Source organism: Branchiostoma lanceolatum, chromosome 1 (genome assembly GCF_035083965.1).
Source record: "Branchiostoma lanceolatum isolate klBraLanc5 chromosome 1, klBraLanc5.hap2, whole genome shotgun sequence".
In the NCBI taxonomy this organism is placed as follows: domain Eukaryota; kingdom Metazoa; phylum Chordata; class Leptocardii; order Amphioxiformes; family Branchiostomatidae; genus Branchiostoma; species Branchiostoma lanceolatum.
Genome location: NC_089722.1, coordinates 10014173 through 10033281, shown reverse-complemented (window position 1 = coordinate 10033281; position 19109 = coordinate 10014173). Strand labels below are relative to the sequence as shown.

Below are 19109 nucleotides of genomic sequence, written 5' to 3'. Positions count from 1 at the left end.
TATGGCGTATTGGGATGACGGCATCTATTTCATTAAGTCAAAGACATGATGCAAGTGACAAGTTTCCTGAAGAATTTTAACACCAGCTATTGGTCATGTTTTCATAATCACTACGGCCTTTTGTGTGCGTGTTGTAAGAGTGTTACTGTGCACAGAGTTAAACATTAACAGGTGGTTAAACACGCCGGCCCACTAACAAAATTTACTCGCTGAACTATAAGTATTCTGGTTTCTCAATAAAGTAGTACACAATCTACATTGCTGCAGAACCAATGGATGATTTTTCTTTGAATTTATAGATCAAAACTACCAACGTTTTTGGGTTGGGGTTGGGAAGTATCCCTGTATAGTCTAGTCGATGTAGAAAACCGATAATATTTTCGCGCGTATACATATCTAGGTACTGAATGACATTTTTAGGGACGCTGGAAGAATTGAAGTTCCCATGGATCCATCTGTATTAACTTCCCTGCCAATGACACATTAAACCATATACATGTATCATCTGATACTAGCAGAAAAACTTTAAAAATTCAGAAATCATTACCCTTGTCCGTGCTGGCACCATGGTCTGGACAACCAAACCCCCTTCCTGTGAAGCAAGATTAATCCTTTCCTTATGAAAAAACCCGCTCCTAACAACCAACACCTGTTGAAAACCATAATCCATTCCACACGAGCTGAGCAGGGGTAGAATTACACACAAACCACGCTGTAAGGTCTCATGTCTCGTGTTACAGAAGGACCGGGAAGGCCAGAACTGGCAGCAAATCTTGTATACTCAAACGTCTGCTTGCCCTTTCCTGTAGATTCGATTCATTGAGACGAGACTGCTCCCCCGTAAAAAGACGGCATACTGAAGTTCATTGAGTCATAAACCACGATTTCTAGTTACAGGTTTGCGATAGCAAAACCTGTTCTGTTTTTGCATCCAAAGAAGGGGGCGGCCATATTGGATGTGACCATTTTATTGGGAGGGGTGTTTTTTTCGCTAATGTTGGGTGTGACTATTTTGACGGAGGGGTGTTTTTCTTGCTAGTTTTCTTTTTTTTGTTTTCTTGCTAATTTTTTCTTGCTTTGGGTTGGGTGTGACCATTTTTACTGGAGGGATGTTTTTTCACTAATGTGTGGGTGTGATAGATGGAAGTTATTAATGTGGTGGTGTTGTGACCTTGCCGTTGGCACAAATGGACACAAGGCCCACTGTACTAAAGGACGAGCAAGGTCCACTGAGCATCATGTTGTTGTGGTCTTGTCGAAAAGTAAGGGACAAGATCCCCAACGATAGAGGGTTAATATAGATTTGTTATTTAATGTGATGTTGGATTAGAAAGTGTTGGAATCAATAATATTAGGGTTGAGTTTTTGTCACTAATGTTGGTTTCCCATATTTTTCCTAGTTTTGGGTAAGGTGTGAGTATGACCATTTTGACCGGAGGGGTGGTTTTTGCCACTCATTTTAGGTGTAAGAGATGAATGTTATTAGTGTGGTGGTGTTGTGACCTTGCCGTTGGCACAAATGGACACAAGGCCCACTGTACTAAAGGACGAGCAAGGTCCACTGAGCATCATGTTGTTGTGGTCTTGTCGAAAAGTAAGGGACAAGATCCCCAACGATAGAGGGTTAATATAGATTTGTTATTTAATGTGATGTTGGATTAGAAATTGTTGGAATCAATAATATTAGGGTTGGTTTTTGTCGCTAATGTTGGTTTCCCATATTTTTCCTAGTTTTGGGTAGGGTGTGAGTATGACCATTTTGACCGGAGGGGTGGTTTTTGCCACTAATGTTAGGTGTAAGAGATGAATGTTATTAGTGTGGTGGTGTTGTGACCTTGCCGTTGGCACAAATGGACACAAGGCCCACTGTACTAAAGGACGAGCAAGGTCCACTGAGCATCATGTTGTTGTGGTCTTGTCGAAAAGTAAGGGACGACAAGATCCCCAACGATAGAGGGTTAATAAAGATTTGTTATTTAATGTGATGTTGGATTAGAAAGTGTTGGAATCGATAATATTGGGGTTGGTTTTTGTCGCTAATGTTGGTTCCCTATATTTTTCTTAGTTTTGGGTTGGGTGTGACCATTTTGACCAGAGGGGTAGTTTTTGCCACTAATGTTAGGTGTAAGAGATGAATGTTATTAGTGTGGTGGTGTTGTGACCTTGCCGTTGGCACAAATGGACACAAGGCCCACTGTACTAAAGGACGAGCAAGGTCCACTGAGCATCATGTTGTTGTGGTCTTATCGAAAAGTAAGGGACGACAAGATCCCCAACGATAGAGGGTTAATATAGATTTGTTATTTAATGTGATGTTGTATTAGAAAGTGTTGTAATCAATAATATTAGGGTTGGTTTTTGTCGCTAATGTTGGTTTCCCATATTTTTCCAAGTTTTGGGTTAGGTGTGAGTATGGCCATTTTGACCGGAGGGGTGGTTTTTGCCACTCATTTTATGTGTAAGAGATGAATGTTATTAGTGTGGTGGTGTTGTGACCTTGCCGTTGGCACAAATGGACACAAGGCCCACTGTACTAAAGGACGAGCAAGGTCCACTGAGCATCATGTTGTTGTGGTCTTATCGAAAAGTAAGGGACGACAAGATCCCCAACGATAGAGGGTTAATATAGATTTGTTATTTAATGTGATGTTGTATTAGAAAGTGTTGTAATCAATAATATTAGGGCTGGTTTTTGTCGCTAATGTTGGTTTCCCATATTTTTCCTAGTTTTGGGTTAGGTGTGAGTATGACCATTTTGACCGGAGGGGTGGTTTTTGCCACTCATTTTATGTGTAAGAGATGAATGTTATTACTGTGGTGGTGTTGTGACCTTGCCGTTGGCACAAATGGACACAAGGCCCACTGTACTAAAGGACGAGCAAGGTCCACTGAGCATCATGTTGTTGTGGTCTTGTCGAAAAGTAAGGGACAAGATCCCCAACGATAGAGGGTTAATATAGATTTGTTATTTAATGTGATGTTGGATTAGAAAGTGTTGGAATCAATAATATTAGGGTTGGTTTTAGTCGCTAATGTTGGTTCCCTATATTTTTCCTACTTTCGGGTTAGGTGTGACCATTTTGACCGGAGGGGTGGTTTTTGCCACTCATTTTATGTGTAAGAGATGAATGTTATTAGTGTGGTGGTGTTGTGACCTTGCCGTTGGCACAAATGGACACAAGGCCCACTGTACTAAAGGACGAGCAAGGTCCACTGAGCATCATGTTGTTGTGATCTTGTCGAAAAGTAAGGGACGACAAGATCCCCAACGATAGAGGGTTAATAAAGATTTGTTATTTAATGTGATGTTAAATTAGAAAGTGTAGGAGACGTGATCTTAAAGAACATGGCAGTTGTGGTCTTGTCAGAGATGTAGGGACGACAGCCACAAAAACCATGAACGATTAGTTTGTTTAATGGTGAGATGGCCAATTAGCTTTTGGAATGAAATTAAGTCAATTTTGAAATGGTAAATACTTAAGACCCTTTCCTTCTTACAATAAAGAATGGCCGATGTATAAATACGGTTTCGTTTAGATGCCGATTTGAAGAGGACCACATCAAGGATAAAGAAATGACACAGAGACAACGATACCCGCATACTTACCAAGGGAGACGTAAACGTTATAACACTGACTGATTGTGACTTCATAATGTTGGCTTACCAGGATCCTTATTAATTACTGAATGTCTCTATTGCTCTCTTGACCTTAACTTCCTAGTTTTACAAATCTCTCGTCTCCTGTCTTACTCTGCTCACACAGCATTGATTACTTTATCTCTTCGCTGCAGTTCACTTAAACAAATGAATAACCGTCAAAGAATTATAGCACAACAATGGCAGACTAATTCTAAAGTAACCGTTCCAAGTTTGGTAAGGAGTTGCACTGTAACTTCTTGGACGTAAGTGACGGAGTGAAATGTTACTGCAGCTTGCAGTTGCATGCACATTTGTTTTGGGTTTCTACCATTCGTACATCCGGTTTGATTTGAACTGTCGTCGACGAGGTTAATCACCTGTATTTTCTTTCATAACGTTATACATGCAAAATCAGCTTCTAAAAGTTGCACACTAAAATAAACAACAAAATAGACAATACGTATTCGTTTGAATCAAATAAAGTGGACAACATGTGCACGCCAGTGTGTGGATTCTCTAAATCGTGTCAGGTAATGTCTGGTTGTAACAGCACAATCATTGTAACACGGCTCTGATGCTGGTCCGGCAGTGGAAGGTCTCCGGCGACCTCCCCTGCTGCGGTGAGAGTCCGTGTGGGAAACGGCCAGATTGTTTCAGGCCTGGATTGTTCCTCCCTAGTGCACGTGGATACCGGGTGCCCCGGATGACCTTGTAGTCCGGTATAGGTGACCTGTGCAGGGATCGAGAAAAAACATACAGAAACATATCAACCTGAATGCTCTCTTCTTTGGTTCTTGTCGTCTCTGAAGACGGTAGACAGCTTCGGTCGATTTAACCTCTTGAATTATTAACTAATGAATTAGACTATTCCAAAATCATGATTGGCTTTTTTTCTCAAAGTAGTTGGCGGTGGCGTGTTAGTCATGTAGTTGCTAGGTCCTACAGCCACAGGGAAACAAAATTTAGAATGTATGTGACACTGATAAGCTGTTTGACATATTTCTTAGTACCTGCGAATATGGCGTGTTATGCTTACTTCAAGGTTTTGGAGTTCGATTAAAAAAACAGGGCTCGAAATTCGCATTTTAGTACAGGTAAAATTGTACTAATTTTATCTTTAGCTAGGAAAACAACATTTGGAGTTAAATATGCGCGAAACTGATAAGCAATTTTACAATTTTGGGTCCCTAGGAATTTGACCTCTTATCCTGTAACTAAGGTGAGTGAAGAGTGTACGTGTAGGGCTCAAAATCTGCATGCTAGCACAGGTAAAATTGGAGTTGTGCAGGTAGTTTTGACGGACTTTTACTAATTTAGGCCCCCATTCCGTTGAGTTATCTGTGAAATCTTTGGTCGCTCATAAAAGGTTGCTGACATTTGAGATTTTGGGTCGCCGTAGAGATTCCACTTGAGCACGTTTTCCAGGAGTTCGGCACTCTCACGGCGATCTGGCCAATTTTACGTTTTTTCAATGGTATTTATTATATCTTCGAATTATTGTTTTATTAATTACAAATCTTTATTAGTATTCATAAATGTTTCTAACAAAAGGAAATACGAGAATACTATGTTTCAGAAGTTGTTCTGATCATTTGCAAACATTTCGAAAGTGACTGTCAAAAGAGATCATTTTTTTGAATAGATTTGAAATACAGATAGCCAGATAGGTTTATTTCATATTTCGAAATATTTCGAAGTAAAGATATGGGTCATTTGCCCCCCGTAACCGTGTGGTGACTTGGAATGGAGCCCTTATGTCGCCGTGAGAGCGCGGCGAAAGCGCCGTCCAAGTGGAATGGGGGTATAACTAATACTTTAAGAATTTGACGAATGCGACGTATCCTTTTTTTCTACATTTGTAATTATGTTGAGCCCAACATACTGTTGGGCGCAATATATTGTGTTCGTATGGTTTCTTTCTGCTGTCAAATCTTGTAATCGACTCAGCTCGGTCGTCCCTGCACCAACTGAGCTGAAATTTGGTATACAGGTAGAGTGGGTAAATACCCTGGGAGCCTTTTTTTAAATTTTTTCGATATTGACCTTGAAAGTGATTTTATTGAGGTTTTTCTGACCAAAAACGTACATTTTGGCCTCCTGTGCTCTGGAAATACATCCAAATGATCTGAAATTTGCTATGGTGGTACATTGAACAAATATTTAAATAATCCCATTCGCACTTTCGGCATACAATACTTCGGAATACGATTTTAGAGGGTGTTTTGGGAAGAAGATCGGCTATTTTCCTCATATGGGGTCACTGACCTATAGGTCACATCTTTATTCATCTGGCCGGGTGGACTTATTCGGTCAGCCAATGAGAGAGCGCAGATATATCAAGCTCAACCTGATTGGTTGAAATAGTCAATTTAATTAGGGACACTACTAGTACTCTGACAGGTGCAGACACAACTTCACTACTCCCTGGCTCACATCCTTGTGTTGTAAGTTATTGTTGTGTCCTACTGAAGTTATGTAAGTGCAATTGAGAAGGTTAAAAACTTTTCTGGTGGTATTTTTCGACACACACGGTGTTTTTCTTATTTTAACACTGCATGGAAACAAAGATTTCTACAAGTTTGCAAGCTTGGACACTATGGTAAAACCTGACATTTCCTCGCTATGTACACGAATTTTCTACCCCTGTGTCACCAAGATTGGACACCAGTGCGCACAATAGTGCACACAAAGTATCCAACGTATCCCACCTTAGGAAACATCCCGTGTCGGGACGTTGACAATAACATTAACATTAACAATAGAGAGTTGTGAAGTGCGTGAAAATTTACGTTGAGCAAAGAGGCCCTTGCTTTGAGTAGTTGTTTAAAGTTTTTGGCTAAAAATGACGTAAACCTATCAGTAAGACTTTTCAACCTCCTTGCGTTAACCCCTGTTACATGGCTACACTATCGGGCCGCGGGGAAGTCTTGAATATCGGCGCTGATCGATAGCGTAGTAAACAAAATGTGTGGCGTAGCGTTGTACTAAAACAATTATAGCATATGAATATGGGTGCCAGGAAGAGCCCATCCATGCATAGGGTTTCAAATTGGGAGAGATCCATTTCTGACTGGTCTTCAATTTAATTATTCATTCAAATACCAACATATTGCAGACATACAACAAACGTTAGCCTCTATGCCACAGTCGCTTTTTGCGTGGGGAGGGAAATGGGCGAAACATGTTGCATTTGCTCCCGCAAATGTTGCCTTTCTAGTTTTTTATGGTTTTTACACGTGGACAAATGCGACGTATCATTTTTCTACATTTTTAATTTATCTTCAGCTAATTCTACATTTGTCGGGGGTTGAGGTTTTCAAACGTGGACAAATGAGATGTACTGGAATTAGTTTTGGAATTTTTACGTTTGTCAGGCGTAAAATTTTAATACGTGGATGATACATGCGACGTATTATTTTTTCTAACTACACAACTAATTTTATTATTAATTTGTCGGGGGGGGGATGCACATTTTCATACTTGACAAAAAGATGGACTAGAATTGCATTTCTACGATTTTCGGGCATTTGATTTATGGTTTTCATACGTGGACGATGGGACGTACTGTTTTTTGTACATTTGTACTTTTTCTCCGGTTAATGCTACATTTGTCGGGGGTGAGATGTACTGGAATTAGTTTTGGAATTTCTACATCTGTCAGGCGTATGATTTTCATGCGTGGACGAGTGCGACGTATTATTCTTTTCTACCTTGGTAGTTTTTCTACTGTAACAGTCTACCTTTGTCGGGGATGTAGATTTTGAAACGTGTACAAATAAGTTGTATTGGAATTAGTTCTTATACGTGGACATGCCACATGCTAGAATTAGTTCTGGAATTTCAACGTTTGTATGGCACATGATTTTGAAACGTGGATGAATGCGACGTATTTCTAAATTCTAGGCTGCTAAGTTAAGATACCATGAACTAACTTGAAGGTAGTCTCCGTTACTCCGACTCTACCAAAAACGAATTGCTCATTTTTCATCAAACCTAAAAAGTTTCATTAACACTTTTAACAGCCATTCTGAATATCAAACATACGTCGAGATGGTTTCGAAAATGGCTACTTGCCGAAATCTCTACCTTGCCAGGAAAGGTATCTGAAATGACCACGAAAGCGTAACGTTAACATAAAAACTGAAAAGACCTACCTGCACAAAAACAGAAACAGACGCCTCTTACCTTGGTTCTGTACAGACCGGCTATGGTGTTATTTGTCCTTCCAGTCTCAGAATCTAAATTTCCATAGTCGAGTCCTGTCTGCGGAACGTGCAAAAACTTGTCCTGCCTTGGAGATTAATGAACAAACGTCTGGTGTTGCTTTTTTCAAACAGTCCATATTCTTCAGTCTCTTCTGGCCGTGCTTCCCCGTTGTTGTTTCCACTGCTGACATGGGGGTGATACATCCCTTCTTGCTCACCATGTTGTCACAACTTTCGATTAGAGGTTAGAAATCTCCATATTATCGCTAGAAATGAGTTGTTTTCTAACACAAGAAATGCCCTTTGTTCTCATACGTCTAGACACTGTGGCCACGGTACTAGACTGTGACGCCAACCAGACGAGTACCCTGTAACTGATACTCCCATGGGTGCATCCATGTTGCTGTGCCTGGAGAAGTCATTAAGCCTCGGAAACAGGGCTTAAAATTGATACCCAGTCAAAGTTCCCATCACAATGGCACCATCCCAACTTAGCTAACATGTCATACCATTTGTGGTCTATATCTATATACTATATTGCCTAAAAGACCTAAAATTTGGTCAGAACAAGATGTAACATTGACGATGGATTAAGGGCAAGGGTAACGGATTAAGGGCTAGGGTTATGCTTAAGGTTATGGTGACGGATTAAGGGTAAGGATGACAGATTAAGGGAAAAGGTGACGGATTAGATTATCGGGTGACAGATTAACGGCTATGGTGAAGGATTAAGGGTTATGGCGACGGACTAGGGGCAAGGGTGTCTGATTGAGGGCAACCACTGTGAGGGATCAAGGCTTTCGTGACAAATTAAGGGTTACGGAGACGGATTAAGAGCAAGGATGGATGATGAAGGTCAAGGGCAACGGATTAAGGGCTAGGGTGACGGATTAAGGGATAAAGTGACAGATAAAGGGTAAGGATTGCGGATTAAGGGAAATAAGTACAGATTATGGGAAAGGGTAACGGATTAAGGGCTAAGTTGACGAATTAAGGGTAAGGATGGCGGATTAAGGGAAATGATTACAGATCAAGGCAAAGGGTAACGGATTAAGGGCTAAGGCGACGGATTAAGGGTAAGGATGGCGGATTAAGGGAAATTATTACAGATTAAGAGCAAGGATGACGGATTAAAGAGGAAAGATTACAGATTAAGTGAAAGGGTGATGGATTAAGGATTGTGGTGACGGATTAAGGGCAAAGGTCGCGGATTAAGGGCTATGGTGACGGTTTAAGGGTGATGGTGACGGATTAAGGGGAATGATGGCTGATGAAGGTCAAGGGCAACGGATTAAGGGCTAGGGTGACGGATTAAGGGATAAAGTGACAGATTAAGGGTAAGGATGGCGGATTAAGGGAAATGAGTACAGATTATGGGAAAAGTTAACGGATTAAGGACTAAGGCGACGGATTAAGGGTAAGGATGGCGGAATAAGGGAAATGAGTACAGATTAAGAGTAAGGATGACGGATTTAAGAGGAAAGATTACAGATTAAGTGAAAAGGTGATGGATTAAGGATTGTGGTGACAGACTAAGGGCAAAGGTTGCAGATTAAGGGCTATGGTGACGGTTTAAGGGTGATGGTGACGGATTAAGGGGAAGGATGGCTGATGAAGGTCAAGGGCAACGGATTAAGGGCTAGGGTGACGGATTAAAGGATAAAGTGACAGATTAAGGGTAAGGATGGCGGATTAAGGGAAATGAGTACAGATTATGGGAAAGGTTAACGGATTTAGGACTAAGGTGACGAATTAAGGATAAGAATGGCGGATTAAGGGAGATGAGTACAGATTAAGGCAAAGGGTAACGGAGTAAATACTAAGGCGACGGATTAAGGGTAAGAATGGCGGATTAAGGGAAATGAGTACAGATTAAGGGAAAGGGTAACGGATTAAGGACTAAGGTGACGGATTAAGGGTGATGATGGCGGATTAAGGGAAATGATTACAGATTGAGTGTAAGGATGGCGGATTAGGGGAAACGATTACAGATCAAGGGAAATGGTGACGGATTAAGGACTAAGTTGACAGATTAAGGGTAAGGATGGCGGATTAAGGGAAATGATTACAGATTAAGGGCAAGGATGACGGATTAAGAGGAACGATCACAGATTAAGTAAAAGGGCGACGGATTAAGGATTGTGGTGACGGATTAAGGGCAAAGGTCGCGGATTAAGGGCTATGGTGACGGTTTAAGGAAGATGGTGAGAGATTAAGAGCTATGATGACAGGATAAGGGCAACGCTGAGGGATTAAAGGCTTTCGTGACAGATAAGGGGCAAGGGTGACAGACTTGGGTCTCTGCTGACATGTTAATGTTTATGATAACGGATTAAGGGCAATAGTGACGGATTCACTTCACAAATCACCATGCAGCGCAGATGACAGCTTTTTCAAATAATGCACATCTTTGTCTAAGCTTCCTGCACACCATATTGCATGGTAATATATCGTTACTGTATTCTGCAATCCTGTTTGAAAGATTTCTCAACAAAAACACCCTGCAGTTCCGTAGCAAGCTGCTAAGGGACCCAAACTTACCCCACTTCTTTCTTACGTGAAATTCAAAAGTGGGGTAATTATGCAGAAGGTTTTAGTGAAAATGTTCTTTTCAACTGAAGGTACCATCGGAAAAGTACATTCTCCCAAGGGGGTGGGTTTTACAAAAATATTCCATTTCAGAACAGTCAGTTTTTAAGATTTTGCAGGGGATAGAGATGAAGTGAAATATGACGTATTTTAACTATTTACTTTACAACTGTTACCTTTCTAGTTATGTTCATTTCCCCCCACATTAGTTACACTGAAACGCAAACCTGTTCATATTTGCTGAACAAGCTAATATTTATCTCTAGTCTTCTTTCGCTTCCAGATTCAGAGTAATATTGATAACTTTAACAGATGCTTAGAGAGCCACCCAATACCCTTACAGCCAACTCATCATTGTGTACTTATAGATGTGCAACCAATTCGTCTGTAGTTCTAAGGTCAAATTGGCGGCAAAGCAAGAGCATTGCGTCGCTACTCAGAACGTGACCAGCTTATCTATAAGTCCTAAATCCTAGCGTGACTAGGCAGTACTACAGCTGCAGTTTTTCGTGTGGCGTTTACCGTTTTAGTAATCAAAGTCTTCTTTGAAGTTTGAGTGTAGTCGTTCACTTATCAATAAGATCAAAAAACATGTCTCACAGAAGAAATATACAAATACAAAGTGGAACGGCAAGATATTAGTGACATGGTTTTACAGCTTGTGACGTAAACAACAACCTTACGGATACATTGGCTAATCATTAAGTAAAGTCTCACCCAAGTAAAAATCACAACCGGGACCGTTCCTAAAATTCAAAGATATGGCAGCAAAATCATTGAAACTACATAGACAGTACCTTTGTACATATTGGAAGACAGTTATCTACTATACAGTAACGAATTTTCTACTAAACCGCGTGGTTTGAAATAAGCTGATTCAAGAATTTACACTACCCCCTTGCCGTAAGTGGCGTCGTCAAATGACGCCATTATAGGGTGTATGAAGCAGAACTGACAGAAGTGCTTAGTTAACTGCGTCACAACAACAACAGCTTTACCATGTTCCTGTGTCTGGTGATGTTTGTGCTGACAGTTAGCGTCACACCAGGTAATTTGTGCCTTCTTTACAACAATTAATCAACGTTTCCAAAGTATCCATATCAAATTTATATTTTAACCATACGTAAACATCATATTTGTGGTGTATGATGGAATACACGTATTTCCTATAATCACAAACCGGATTGAGCCATCAACACGTACCTACGTATCCCTATGATTTTAGAGAAGTTTATGTGTCCTACGTATACAAACTCGGAACCGACGGCTAATAATGGGCCTACAGGGAACTGTGAATTGAAATGTGAATGTAGGGCTCCGAAAAGGACCGATAGATCGGAACTGACAAGCCATCGACCCTGCACGTGAACAGGAAGTGCGATTTTTAACCACAAAACACACTTTTACCAAATATGTCCTATCTATTGAAATACTGGTGTTACATTGGCCCCTTGTTTCTGCTTGCTCTATAGTCAATCTGTCTCAAAGAAAATGTTTCAGTTGCCATGCTTACATCTAAAAATCAGCGGAATATCTATGTCTGAAAATACGTTTCCAATGACAGGGTTCTTTTCCAAAATGTCTATCGTCCTGTAAAAAGAACTATAATGTTCAGAAGTGACGATTTATGATCTAGTTCTCGCGAACCACAGTGTTTATTGTACATGTATACTGCCTCAACACACCCTCTCTCCGTACCTGGTAGTCAGAGACACTGTTTGTTTAACAGTGCGTATTTTGTACTATGTCTGATTATCCTGTTTATCATTAACTACGTGACCGGCAAATGTCGGTGCAACAACACGATTACACGGAAATGAATACTTTTTTTTCGTAGAAACACACCCCGAGCTAGCTACAGTGTCAAGTCAACGCATATAAAGTGATGAATTCCCATACATGTACACGTATAAAAAGGCTCTTTGTACATAACCAAGTGGTTTATTCAACCGACGTTTCGGTGACCATCTGTCCCTTTCCTCAGCGCAATTCTGACTGGTTCACTGCAGCACAGGTGTCGCTTCTTATAGATACGCTCCCAAACACAATTAAAGTATTTACATATATACACTGCAACAGGGAACGGATGTACACGTCAAGTTTTAGATTGTTTTATTTCTTCCTCCATCAGGTGATGCTGAATGGTGTAGCAGCTACAGAGGATGGGATGGGATATATCACAGCGGATTCAACTGTCCAGACCATCATGATGACCATGATGATATCTACTGCTGTGGGACCAGCAGGAACAAGTACTGCTGCGACGACTGCTGGGACAAGGTCTACGGTGCCTGTCACCGATACTACGGCTTCAGGTTAGAACGTTTTACCGTGGTAACTGATATCAATATCGTACGCTGTCACCGCATCTTCGTTTTTGGTTGCCACAGTTGTACTAGAAAAATGTTGTCTGTCTTTTCGTGGTAATAATCAACCATACTAAAATGCATGTTTACACAAGAATCCCATTGAAATTGAGACTGTTGCACTGTAACCATGCTTTATACAGCATAACCTAATGACATGTCGTGTGCACTAATTTGTACATCTGTATCGTATCTAATTTTGCGTAATAACATGTTCCCGTAGTGTCGGTGGTAAGGTGGGAGTGGGCCTTGCTGTAGGCGGATTCCTGCTCATCCTGATAGCCATAGGATACTGCTGCCGGGCTAAACAACTACGGCAGAGAAGTAAGATGTTTGTTGTTGTACGTCTGCTTTTTTTATTTAATCATTTTTTATCAATAATTTCTTTATGTAGGGTAGGCGCGCTTGGTTTGTGGTCAAACCAGCCTGTTCTCTTTTTCCAACTCAGTGCATTTATTAGAGTGTTACATATATTCTTCCCGTAGACCATCGGCAGACGACAACGACGGTGCCATACCCCGGCCAGGAGCAGACTCAGTACCCCACAGGTGCCATGTCGTACCTCCCATCTCCGTCAGGCGGCGCAACGGCATACCCCCATCCTCCTCCAGCGGCTTACCCACAGCCTCCCCCGGGAGGGTTTGTCGCCTCTCCCCCGCCCTACCCTGGAGGAGACGCTGCGTATCCTCCGGCGTATCCTGGTGGACCAGCTGGATATCCAGTGAAGCAGCAGTTTTGAGATATCTCATACCATATAACAGAGTGCCAGATCTATACCGTTAACATAATCATATTGTATGATCATTAGTGCGGTGCTACTGTGTTCACTTGTCTTTTCTTCTTTGAATAACAAAAAAAGAATTTTGGATGTTTTATTGAGCTTACGAATTACCACATAGACATGAATATACGTGTTGTTTTAGGAACTAGAATCATTTTTACATTGATGCTTGTCTAATGCTCCTATTTGGTCATCATTGGCTGTCACTATCATCGGTTTATAGGCACAAACAGAATCAAATCGAACTGCACTTAACATCAAATTAGGCTACGAAATGTATCATTGCATCGAAATGCTGTTGTTAGTGATGTGGGTTGTTGGTATGATTCTACACTCCTAGGTCTGCAGGGACATGGTAATCTTTTCGAGCTGTTTGTGTGTTTGTGTACAGCATCACTTTCAAACGTTTTTGATGAATATCGATGATATTTAGTGTTCGTAGTTGTTGGCAAACTGAAGAAATTATTAGATTGCAATTCACCTAGCAGTTTTGCAGCAGGAATTCCGGTTTTCATATCTTTCGTGTTCTGCACATCAGGGAAATGGAATAGACACCAATCATGCGAATAAAGACGACCTCAGTCATAAAGACAATATGCAAATACTAAAAAAGGGAATTTTATAATTGGAGCTCGAATTAGAAAGCTGGACATGATCAGACATCACGAAAATTAGGGTCTACCTTTCATTGTTGAACGATGGTAAAACCATGCTCTTGTCTAGAAAACATTAATGCTGCGTCGAGCAATAAAGATTGCACAAGGCAAGGAATATCTATGTTAGTAAATTTATCGTCTTTATTGCAAAAAAATTCGAAGAGCTAAAATTCGTCTTAGTCTAGTTAGACCTATATCTAATTATTCACCAAAATAGTCACATCATTGCAACGTAAGGCACTGTGGTGAACGACAAACAATTCACTCAATCAAATAGGTAATTAACTTGACAGCAACAAATAGATTTAAAAGCTTAGGAATAATCAACACCCCCTATAATCACATTTCTCACTTAAAAGCAATATGTTAAATACATTTTTATCTTATTAGAATTATGAATTGATTACCTCAAAGTTTAGAGTTAGAAAAGAGCATAATTTTGTTTAAAATGAACAACTGTCGCCAGTTAAAAAGTTACAATTCGTTCTCTATAAAATGAGATATCCATACCGTATTACATCTGATTATATATCATAAATGTTAGTAAATTAGTGTATGAAGTATAACGTATATGCTCACTTTAAATCTTTTTACATGTAATAGCCTTCTTTAGTATGCCTGTCAAATATGTACAATTTAGGCTTTAATCTCTCTTCTTACAAAGCAAATGCCTCCATATTCTTACCAGAAATAACCAGCTTTCCATGTAACATGCATAATGTGGCACTCACTTAACTCCTTACAACAAACTATTTTATAATCGATATGCAAATATCAGGATACAAAGTATACCATAGTACCCTAACTCAAACTTCAATCTTTATCTATGCCATCATCTTTCGGTTTAGGTAGAACAGTACTAGTATCTTTTTAATACGACCAGTTTTATTCGCATTCCCTTTTCCACTGTAATAGGCCAGTATTATAAATTTCGAAAAAGATAGATACCAAACCCTACAGCAAAGCTGTACTCATGCTTATCAACAGAGCTAAATCAATTTGCTGTTGTGCCAAAACCTTTGAAAACAAATACTGCTTTTTATACAAATATTGGGGGGGGGGGGGGGGTTAGAATATACTATGGCTTTAAAGTGAGGAATTGGCTAGGATCATCCTTCCAGCGGTAGAAAAAAATGCACTGCTGACAGGATCATCCTGTCAATAGCCTCAGGTTTAAAGTGATTAGATTCGCGCCAGTGGATTGAAGGCCTCGGGAGCGTACTGGTAGGCCTCGTTATACAACCCGGTCTCCGCGATCTCTCGCTTGTCCTTAGCCAGGCTGGTGGTTGATTCGCCTGTAGGAAGTAATAAAAAATAAGTGCTTGCGACCACAATTAACGTTAGTGGAATTCGCAACGTGATGCTTCTGACTAAGGTGCAAGAGATTCTGCTTTAGTATTATGTTAGTTCAGTGCTCAGAAGTGTTTAATGTGGCCTTGCACTGTGTAAACCCGTTAATAGAAACAACAACATAAAATTGTCATAAAATTTGTGTCGGATATTAAAACTAGTTGTTTACCTCCATTGCATATCTTTGAATGTTACTAGCTACAAACGTTTATAAAAATGAAACAAATGTAGGTATACATAGGGCCCCGTCTTCACAACAATATATTTCCCATGATTGTGGATGAACAAAATCTCCTAAAATATTGAACGTACACTTACTCTGTGAGAACTTGCGAACCATGGATCCGTTGCTGACTGGGGAGCTCCTTGTCCTGTTGGCTCTCATGTGGCTGCGAGTACTCCAAGCTGAAGAAAACGAACAGTTGAAGTACATAGAGAAAAATTTGCCGGCCCTAACCAAACAGCGTGAGAAACACCAACCAGGCTGAGAAAGGAAAATCTTAAGCGTTTAATATACAAAGCACAGCACATCTTCTAATGCAATGTGGTATTCTCCATGCTGTTGTAGATGCTGGTTTGTAAAGACAGAAAGAGGTTTAGAAAACCACCATCACACCAAACTTCAGCAAGACCAAAAGATGCAAAGTTCATAGATTCTCATCAGCTGCAAGGAGGAAGTTCGTCGCAAGGAGGAGCAGCTAGAGCGGCACACCCACAGCACAACCAGATGACTTTAGTTTCAAACGGGTACCTTCAAACACTGGGAAGGGTGAGTGATTTCGTGAGGATGGACATTCCGTGCTCTTCACATCAATGGAGATAGCGGAGGGGGTCCAGAGCATTTGATTTCGTATTGGTGCTGTTTTTACATATACTGGGTAGAACATAAAGCATGTTAACGGGAATGATTTGACATTTCACAGTTTTCCGTATGCGTTTAGCGTATGTGTAGATTCCGACACCTTCATTTTTGGCTTGTAAGGCTTAGTGTTGTTCTTGAAAATGACTAAATAAGACAAAATATTTATAAACAAGTTATAGTGTCTCAGTAACAAAATGGCGAATCAAGCTTCTTCGTCAACGTTAATTCCCTGTGTCGCAATGTTATCGACTCAGAATTGTAGGTGTGTCCGTACCTGTACTTCCCGGGGGAGGGTTGGGGCAGCAGGGGATCAACCTCTTCCAGTTTTTCTGCACGTCTTTCTTCATCACGCAGTGGAAGACGAAGATGAAGAGACCTTGGGGGAAGATGAGACAAACATGTCATTGCAATGCCAAAATATTATTATCAAGCGAAATATTGCCTTAAGACCCTTATCATACAGCCACTGAGCTTCGGCTGTATTTGCTGATCGGCAGTCTCGAGCGTATTTTCTCACCTAAAAATCTATTCAATCACGTTGGACGGAGGGGGGGGGGGGTCTGGGAACATCGGCCTATCTCTAAGAATCACGCAATAATAGAGAGTAAACTGGCGGAGTACGTACTGTCCAAATTTAAAGTGTCAACCAGAGCTTACAGACTCGTCGGCCAAGCGATTTTCCTGCTGTGTAATGAAGAAATACACAGTAACTGCATAAAGGACTACTGGTAGTTATCAGTGATTCCAAACAGGTTCGAGAGGAGTTCATCTAATCTCTTACCCTGTAGAGAGTTGAAGATGGCGAACAGGTAGTTGATGACGACGTTTGCCTCCCGGATGGCGAAGATAGCCAGTGCCCAGGTCAGACCCAGGAGGATGGACAGTCCCACAGCACCCTTCAGCTTGGTGGCCGTGTCAGTCTTGGTCGATTTCTGCAATGACAGTTATATAATGCACAAACTTGTTACCTTCGCCAAGAAGATGTGTCGAGTTTGTGTTTATCTGGTTTTTGAACAGCATAACTCAAGACGTTGTGGATGGATCTGTATGACATTTTGTATGTTGGTAGGTGCTGACAAAATGAAGAAACTACGGCCCCCTGGCGCCTTTCCATGGCAATGCAGCAGGACTTCCGGTTTTATATCTCGTGTTGTGGACATGATAATATTAGTAACTGTTAAAAATCAATAATGATAAAAAGAACACTGGAAAAAGGGTGAAACATGTTCATCTTTGATGACATGAGCAGTTCAGCCAGGTCGTTTGGTAGCTCATGTGAGCACGGAAAATTATCCAATAACTAAGTTACAATAAGAAGATGAAATGATCTATTGGATTGCCTGAAGATGAGCTGCTGACCTTAAGTTTCTTCTGGTCCTCCAGTCCGACGATGGTGCGGATCACCATGGTGAAGATGATGAAGTTGACGATGATGATGAAGAGCGCAGGCGCGAGGAACGCTCCCAGGAACGCATAGCGGGACAACCAGCAACTGCACAAAGGCATTTCGTGGTAAGTGAACGTTATGTTGTTGAATAAACAAAAACAGCGATGCCATCTACGCTTGGTGGATACACAGTGTAATTTACCTACTACAAGTTAAAACCATACATGTATACAATGTACAACGAAGTCGCTGTAAATACTTACATGCCCTCATAGGGTCCGTAGCTTTTGTGGTCGATACCCAGGGTGATGCCCACAACAATAGCCGGGATTCCTACATAGAATGTGGAGGAGAGAGTTTAGAGAAATGATATGAGGTAATCACAAACATGTTATTTTGAACAACAGTTTTTCTATTCCAAAATATCAGTTATCATCAATATTCATATATTTGGTACCGTTGAATTCTATCAATTTGAAGTCTACTTGACTTACCCCATCCAGCAAGGGCCAGCTTGAACATGAAGCGTTTGTAGTAAGTGTTGAAGACCTTGACCAGGGCGATATACATGTTCAGGGCCTCCAGACCCATCCACATCATAGCGGCCAGCAGGAAGTAGTGCATCAGTACTGTGGAAGATGGGGGTCAGCACTGTCATTCCCCAACTCTTGTACCATTACACGATAAATCGTTAACCTTAGGCTCTGTATCATGACATCGAGAGCAGACATTGTGTAATGAATTGTAAAATGAGCATTTCTCTGTAACAATAATCATGAAGACTAATCGTATTTTAGTGATATCTTATATGATTACATTTGTAATAGACAATATGTATCTGTTACTTAGCAATTATAAAAATATAACTAGCATATACTAGACTTTTGTGTAACAAATGGAAAACCTACTAGAAGCCAGGTTAAGTTTTAGAGTCTAGCATTTGAATTAAAGTTGTCAAATTTTATATTGTTCGCCATTCTATGTTTTTGTCCTGCTACTTGCAATACACTTTCTGGCAATAAGACTGTCATCACTATTCATATATATATATCGATATCTATCTATATATCACCACTATTATCTCACCACACTAATAAATTAAATCTGCTTTCATACAAATGCTTATATATATATATATATATATATATATATATATCATATCTAGTAACAGTATTGATACTACGCCAAAAATGATTACTCAAGCAACTGGATAAGATTTTGAAACAGTCAGACGTTTCAGACAGTCTTTCGTCAGTGACTAACGATAGGACTG

General features: G+C 40.5%; 2 protein-coding genes across 4 annotated transcripts in view; one reads left to right on the top strand and one right to left on the bottom strand.

Annotated features, from left to right (window-relative positions):
• The first annotated feature begins 11349 nt into the window (after window positions 1-11349).
• On the top strand, window positions 11350-14348 carry LOC136432975 (protein shisa-4-like). Its single transcript, XM_066424709.1, has 4 exons — window positions 11350-11482; window positions 12566-12749; window positions 13024-13124; window positions 13286-14348. Exons 1-4 carry the CDS (start codon window positions 11434-11436, stop codon window positions 13537-13539), a joined length of 588 nt encoding a protein of 195 aa, XP_066280806.1. The 5' UTR covers window positions 11350-11433; the 3' UTR covers window positions 13540-14348.
• Window positions 14349-15292: 944 nt separating this feature from the next.
• Window positions 15293-19109, bottom strand: part of LOC136432963 (adhesion G-protein coupled receptor G2-like) — a 28025-nt gene continuing 24208 nt past the window's right edge. For 2 of the 3 annotated variants that reach the window (XM_066424678.1, XM_066424689.1), the window contains exons 21-28: window positions 18331-18465; window positions 18100-18169; window positions 17809-17941; window positions 17231-17381; window positions 16724-16825; window positions 16339-16461; window positions 15906-15992; window positions 15293-15532 (exon numbers count right to left, since the gene is read on the bottom strand). In XM_066424678.1, the coding sequence (XP_066280775.1) occupies window positions 15420-15532; window positions 15906-15992; window positions 16339-16461; window positions 16724-16825; window positions 17231-17381; window positions 17809-17941; window positions 18100-18169; window positions 18331-18465 (914 nt within the window). In that variant the 3' untranslated portion in view covers window positions 15293-15419. The remainder of the gene's footprint in view (window positions 15533-15905; window positions 15993-16338; window positions 16462-16723; window positions 16826-17230; window positions 17382-17808; window positions 17942-18099; window positions 18170-18330; window positions 18466-19109) is intronic. The other variant, XM_066424698.1, reaches the window with a different exon arrangement.

Bases quoted from the DNA above. Each gene is read 5' to 3' on its own strand.
- LOC136432975 (XM_066424709.1), top strand. From the start codon at position 11,434: ATGTTCCTGTGTCTGGTGATGTTTGTGCTGACAGTTAGCGTCACACCA. The intron at 11,483-12,565 runs GTAATTTGTGCC...TTCCTCCATCAG, and splicing joins GACAGTTAGCGTCACACCAG to GTGATGCTGAATGGTGTAGC. The intron at 13,125-13,285 runs GTAAGATGTTTG...TTCTTCCCGTAG, and splicing joins TAAACAACTACGGCAGAGAA to ACCATCGGCAGACGACAACG.